Source organism: Gigantopelta aegis, chromosome 7 (assembly GCF_016097555.1).
Source record: "Gigantopelta aegis isolate Gae_Host chromosome 7, Gae_host_genome, whole genome shotgun sequence".
In the NCBI taxonomy this organism is placed as follows: domain Eukaryota; kingdom Metazoa; phylum Mollusca; class Gastropoda; order Neomphalida; family Peltospiridae; genus Gigantopelta; species Gigantopelta aegis.
Genome location: NC_054705.1, coordinates 32,671,801 through 32,679,077, shown reverse-complemented (window position 1 = coordinate 32,679,077; position 7,277 = coordinate 32,671,801). Strand labels below are relative to the sequence as shown.

The 7,277-nt window shown below is 41.9% G+C and overlaps 1 protein-coding gene across 2 annotated transcripts in view; it reads right to left on the bottom strand.

Moving 5' to 3' along the window:
* Positions 1–252: 252 nt before the first annotated feature.
* LOC121377203 overlaps positions 253–7,277 on the bottom strand; it is a 38,429-nt gene continuing 31,404 nt past the window's right edge. The window contains exons 3-5 of one of the 2 annotated variants that reach the window (XM_041505109.1): positions 6,366–6,509; positions 2,681–4,070; positions 253–1,429 (exon numbers count right to left, since the gene is read on the bottom strand). In XM_041505109.1, coding sequence (XP_041361043.1) covers positions 1,260–1,429; positions 2,681–3,800 — 1,290 coding nt within the window. In that variant the 5' untranslated portion in view covers positions 3,801–4,070; positions 6,366–6,509 and the 3' untranslated portion in view covers positions 253–1,259. Of the gene's footprint in view, positions 1,430–2,680; positions 4,071–6,365 lie in introns of both variants that reach the window. The other variant, XM_041505110.1, reaches the window with a different exon arrangement.

Genomic DNA, 7,277 nt, shown 5'->3' with positions numbered 1-7,277 from the left:
TTGGTATGTAATTACAATCGTTAAAAAGTCTTTGTTAGTCGATAACGTCTTAAAAATTGCAGCAAACTCAGGAATGTCCCTTTAAGTGATTGCAATCTATTTTGTTTCACGTATTGTAGCTGAAAAAATGTAGAATAGTATTTCCGTAAATATCGTAGTCGTGTTTTTGTCGTTAGGTGAACGCAGTTTGGGACGTCGATGGTACATAATTTTAGCTCAAGCATAAAGTTAAAACAAAATACAAAAGAAAACTTTTTTTTATAAAACAGAGTCTTTAATGCTTGATAAAGTTAACGATATTGTAAAAGGACTAAATATTCGCCCCAGTACTGAAACAAAATAGATACACTTCCAGATTCCTTTTCTCGTTTTGCGGTACTTTCACTTTATCGATTGTACTTCTATACTACAGTCATGTTGCAAATGTTTGTTTTTAAAGCTCGTTATGCAATGTTAGTATTTTTCAACTTTTGTGACACTTTTAGATTCCTGTTTACGTTAAAGCCGTTTTCAACATTTATAAAAAATTATGTCTAATATATATTCCTTAGAGCTAAAATAGAAGTAGATAATTTAGGCGCCCACAGCGGTCCGTGCTCATTTCTTTAAACCTTTTTGGCTCGACTCTATACTGAACATTTTAGTTTAGACTAGTCGCAAGTTACAACTGTTGCAATATTACGTTGTCTACTGGTTTGCTGCGCATCGAGTATCCACAAATCAGTCTAAAACATTTGTCGGAATAGTAGTCAATATTTAGGGTCTCGAAATTACAATACTCAACTGTATAATAAACTTCCTGTAATAGAGAAGTTTGCAAGGTTTAATTTCTGAACGTCTACAGGTCGCGACGTAGCCGATTTGCGGTTCGCGTAAATTAAATTTTGCGTAACCGACACGCGAACGGCCGTTCTGTTCGCGTGTCGGTTACGCAAAATTAAATTTACGCGAAATATTGTGCCCTGTCGGAACCTGATGAGATTTGGTAACTTGAGGAACGACAGCGTCGCGGAAACCGCTTAGCTGAAACCTAGAACTCAAGTTAACAGCATCTGAAAGATGGACTAAATTCTTTAGTTTAAATCACGCTATTTGTACCAGGGGCTCGCGCTGCGCGCTCAGCGCCAAGCAGAGCACTGATCAGCAAAGCAAACCGCAAAGCAAACCGCAAAGCGGCAGAGCGAAGCAACCACGTAGAAGCGAATGGGCAACGGCGCGTATGGGGGCTGGGACTCAAAACTGGTCTCCAGTTATATATTTTACAAGCGAGTGATGACTGTTTCTTTAGCCACATGTCGCTCTTCTTCTTTGTGAGATTGCTTTGAGCTTAGCCATGCCAGGAAAAACTTGACGAATCCGTTAAAAACGAACACGCCAGCTATCCCATAGAGCATCAGATTGTAGCTTCCGCTGACGTCACGAATAGTGCCTGAAAAAACAAACAAAACAAAACAATTGTAAACTAATTCTCAGCAATATATTATCACATCAAAAATTAGTTTTCTTTATCGACACAACTAGAGCATATTGATTAATTAATTAATCAGCAGCAATTGGGTGTCAAACATTTGGTAATTCTGACTCGTGGTCTTCAGAGGAAACCCGCTACATTTTGACTTCACTTGAAAGGGATAGAGTGGTTTCAGTGTTACTGGGTGTGTGGATTTCAGAGGAAGTTTGTGGTGGTGTGATATAATTCTCGGAAAGGACAGGTCGCGGAATTGTGTACGAAGGCGTATGTGTTTTCGTATTATCTGACTACTTCATGTATATGGCAAGAACCGTAACTCTTAACGAACTCTGTCTACACCCGTAAGCATACAAGACAGGCGCGGGCGTGTGTGTGTGTGTGTGTGTGTGTGTGTGTGGGGGGGGGGGGGGGTGATAAGGCCACTCTTTTCTGTTAATTGTTGGTGTGATACCTTATTGCGTTCCATCAGTATAATATTATTATTTAATAAATAGCATTATAACGCTTATACAGTTTTCAGGTTTTCATTTGAGGAATTTCAATAAATCATATCTAAAAAGCAAAAACATGGTCATATTAATTTTGATTTGAAGCTTTACAATTAAATTCGCAGACCCAAGTTTTAACCCGTGAAAGCGAACACTAAGTTTGGTTAATCTGCAAACCTATTATATATATAGCACATTTGGATAAAGGTTCAATAGAGTGACACAAGAGTCTGTGACTCTAAAACGGGGAAATACCCTTAAAAATAGACTAGAATTCGTCTCCATAACCGTTACTTCTCATAGGTACGTGCGGGTTTTTAATTTTTTTATTTTATTTATACTAGTGAACATAGCCCATTGGTAAAGCGCTGGCTTGATGCGCGGTCGATTTGGGATCGATCTCTGTTAGTGGGTCCATTGGGCTCTTTCTCGTTCCAGCCAGTGCACCACGACTGGTACATCAAAGGCCGTGGTGTGTGCTATCCTGTCTATGGGATGGTGCATATAAAACATCCCTTGCTGCTAGCCCATGAAAACTTAGTGGCGACAGCGGGTTTCCTCCTTCTATATCTGTGTGGTCCTTAACCATATGACCGATGCCATATGACCGTAAATAAAATGTGTTGAGTGCGTCGTTAAATAAACCATTTCCTTCCTTCCTATAATAGTGAAAAATACGCCGTAGTGTTTAAAAACTAGGGTCTGTTACTTTAACACATACCTCCTACTGGCCCACTGATGAAGTCAGAAAATCCAGAAATTCCAAACAAGAGACCGAGAGAAGTGGCATAATATTCTAAACCGACCAGCTCCAGCACGATGACAGGGTTGCAGAGCGAGAGCAGCCCCAGCAGAAATCCCGCCAAAACCATCAGCGCCATCAGTGGGAGGAAACTACCCACGAACGAAATAGCGAGCGCTGCACCGCCCGCGCAGCAGGTGCCGACGCCAGCCAATACGAGTCCCCGTATGTGAAAGACGGACGTCAAGAACCCGCCGAACAAATTTCCAAAGACAGACGCCATCGAGTAAGCCGACAGAAAGTAGGATCCAGCCACCAGGTCGTATCCTTTCTCTCCTACGATGTCCATAAGCAGGAACACTTCGGCTGTGAGACACATCCACGTTGGTACCTCTTCTAGTGCGAAAACGATGAACGATATATTCTTAAAGACTCGCAAGCCCAAATAGGAATACACAGACGCCATCTTGCTCTGGCCATGCTGACGTTGGCCGGTTTTCAAGTCCTTCTGATTCCGAACATCCTTGCTTTGTTGTGATACTAGTTGCCCGTCAACATGAACATCCTCGCCATGTTCGTTTGATTCTCGATTGCAGCGAATTCCGTCATTTCTGTAAGGTTCGTTGTCGAGTTCTTGAGACGACTTTCTGTCACTGTTAATTTGGACGTCATCGCTTTCTTGTCTTGCTTCACCATCAAGTTCAATTTGCTTGCAATCAAGTTTAATTTGCTTGCCATGAAGTTCAGTTTTCTTGTCATCAAGTTCAGTGTGCTTGTCATCAAGTTTAATTTGCTTGCCATCAAGTTCAATTTTTTGTTTGCCATCAAGTTCAGTTTGCTTTCCGTAGCGGTGACAGTGGTTTTGAATCTGAACATCAGTGCACTCGTTTAGCTTTCTCATTCCATCATCTTGGAAAATGTTACGCCCTTGCCTTGATCCGCCATCAAGGGTGCTTTCTTCCGTGTTATTAGTTTCACAAAGAGGCAGTGTTTTGACTTTAAGATCGTTTTTCGTGTTATTGTCTTCTTGACTGTGGTTTTCAAATTGGTCATCCATACATAGCGTTTGTTCTTGCATTCTCTGAAAGAACATCGGCATCCTTGTCACAGCGATCGGACTGAAGGCAGAGTCGTTTGAATGTGTGGGTGATCATTCCTAACAGGCAGATGTTAAACAGTAGACCGCTGAGTAACAGAAAGGTTCCCCTCCAGCCGAACTCTTCCAGGAGAAAGGTGTTGAACATTGGCATGCAGAACCCCCCCAGCCCCCCTCCTGCCATGACCACCGCTTCGCCGAAGCCAGGCCTGTCCCAGAACACCTCGCGGATTGTCACATACGACGCAAGGTGGCAAAAGGAAAGGCTGAATCCTGAAAGAAACGAAACGAAGAATATAATAATATTGCATAGAAATGATATCAAATGAAACGAAAATAAAATTTAGGGTACACAACTATAAGAATGAAACGAGAGTGTGTGTGTCGTGGGGGGGGGGGGGGGGGAGGGGCATGATATTTATGGTGTGTTTGAGATACTGTTACACAAGTTGTTTGCAAGAGGTAATCGTACTTGTGGTAATTGTTTTTCTAAAGCATTTGAAATCAAGGCATAGCGGCAATTGATTTAAGGAGTTTCACGCCGCCAAAGCGCTTACTTTATGGATCAAGAAGTATCGGCCCGCTACGCCTTACTGCCCTGGTGAAATCCCTATATAATTATGAAAAGTGGGCACTGCACCTTATACAGTATATCAAGCAGACAATTTCCGGGTTATCCCCGCTGAGCGCCCCACCGACAGACGGAATTCCGCCCATATTAGAAAGGGAAAAAAGAAAGAAATGTCTTATTTAACGACGCACTCAACACATTTTATTTACGGTTATATGGCGTCAGACATATGGTTAAGGACCACACATATTTTGTGAGGAAATCCGTTGTCGCCACTTCATGGGCTACTCTTTCCGATTAGCAGCAAGGAATCTTTTATTTGCACTTCCCACAGGCAGGACAGCACAAACCATGGCCTTTGTTGAACCAATTATGGATCACTTGTCGGTGCAAGTGGTTTACACCTACCCATTGAGCCTTGCGGAGCATTCACTCCGGGTTTGGAGTCGGTATCTGGATTAAAACCCATGGCTCGACTGGGATCCGAACCCAGTACCTACCAGCCTGTAGACCCATTAGAAAGGAATTCTATAGTTAGAAGCTGCAACCGTTATTGCCAATGCACTAACAGCAAACGTGTCTGTGATATCCTAAGTTGCAACTAAATCAGAATAACAATGTTTATCTTTATACCTTAGAAGAACAAACTATTAATAACAAGTTCGACACCCGAGTTTGAAATAGTACCACTCATTACTTTGTTTGGTCCAAAAAGGGAAACAACTCCCATTAAACAAAATCATATCCCATAGACGACGATAGTAAAATGTGTGGCTAAAACTCCTACACGCAGTGTATTAATCGACATATACACCATGGAAATATATACTACCATCTCTCGCCCTTAAATTGGCCAAAAAAAATGAAGGTTAAGCTGTTCATTTCAGAGATAACATGTAGCGTCTATGACTACCCTAGTTCCGCACAAAAAAAATGTCATTCTATTTTTAGTAGGATCCCTCACATGTTTCATTTAATTCATCTCAACTTACTTTCGTGCTTATATCCAATTAAGGTTCAAGCACGCTGTCCTGGGCACACACCTCAGCTATCTGGGCTGTCTGTCCAGGACAGTGGGTTAGTTGATAGTGATTAGTAGTTAGTGAGAGAGAAGAGAGCGTAGTGGTCATACACCTACCTACCCATTAAGTCGTTAAAACTCGCTCTGGGTGGGAGCCGATACCGGGCTGCGAGCCCTGTTCCTACCTGCCTTATGTCCGACGTCATAACCATGACACCAACGAGGCAGGTACATACTTCAAGCACAATGGTTGTTCGTACACTGACACTAGTTCAAATTAAAGGGACATTCCTGAGTTTGCTGCAATTTTTAAGATGTTGTCGACAGACTTTTTAACGATTGCAATTACATAGCAAATATATTTTTCTGCATAAAATATTAGTGGCTGTATATTAAACGTGTTTCTGATCGTTCTAATATTTGTACTAGGTTAAATTTCATTTTATTTCCTAATTATTTTTTTTTTTTTTAAATCGTACGTACGAAATCATTTGAAGACAAAATCCAGTTTGGGCTTGTTACAAACATTAAGACGACCAGAAACACATTGACTATACAGACACTGATATTCTAAACACGAAAATATATTTAATCGTGGAAATATTTTATTAGTCGGAAACATCTTACAATGCAGCAAACTCAGGAATATTCCTTTAAATCGCAAAAATATACTGGCGAGATGAACCAATATTTTATCAAAACAGACCTTTACTACCAATGGTAGGACTTGTGGTAATAACTAATCTATCAAACGTTAGGTGCACCACGACCTTTGACCCAGCCGGATGTTATTTGGTTTAGTATGTACCATAAGTTACTAGTCTGCTAAGTTATGTGTCAAAAGATGATGGGTGGGTGGGGGGGGGGGGGGGGGGAGAATGGCAGGTGTGTTACTGTAGGTGGTACAAGGACTGGGATGTGGAGGTGGTCAGCGAAAGAAGTTGTAGTTTCGAATAATTTGTATTTTTATACAAACCCGAGGCGGCTCCAACCAGAGTGATCAGACCGGGTATACTGTTCAAAAAAGAAGCGGCCAACACGCTGACAGTGGCCATGAACCCTCCAACAACACAACACATTGTGGTTCCGAATCTTCGAACTAATGGGGAGGAAATCAATGCTGAAAAAAAAAATCAGATGATAAGATCAATCACAGATACACACGTAGACACGCATACACACGCGCGCGCACACACACACACACACACACACACACACACACACACGAAACAAGGGCAGAGGCACAACTCACCTCCCTCCCCCTCCCCCGGGTTGGAGCAAATCCTCAAATTCGGGCCAAAAAAAGAAAAGAACAGATATTCCGGTAAATCCTGAAACCTTTTCACTATGCATTTCCATCATTCTACCTACTATGTAACCCATGTAAAAATGCATAGTGATTCGTTTGTAAACCTATAAACAGTTTGGCGTAATCTAATAGGATCGGGCATTTTCGTTTAATTACGGCAGACATCATCCAGCCCCCCCCCCCCCCACCCTCCCCCTACAAAAATTGAAGCCCGTACGTCTATGCACACGCACGCACATCAGCAGATGCGTTGGGGGCCAAAACTGGTGGTAGTAGTAGTAGTAGTAGTAGCAGCAGCAGCAACAGTAGCAGTATTGTTTGTACAGTTGAAACATGGTGGCAATAATTATAACGTTACATAATATAATAATTTGGCAGGGAAAAACCCAGTAGCAGTAGCAGTAGCAGTAGTAACAGTAACAACAGCAGCAGTAGCAGCAGCAGCAGCAGCAACAATAGTAGCAGTAGCAGCAGCAGCAGCATTAGCATTAGCAGTAGTAGCAGCAGTAGCAGCAGCAGCAATATTAGTAGTAGCAGTAGCAGTAGTATTGTTTGTACAGTTGAAACATGGTGGCAATA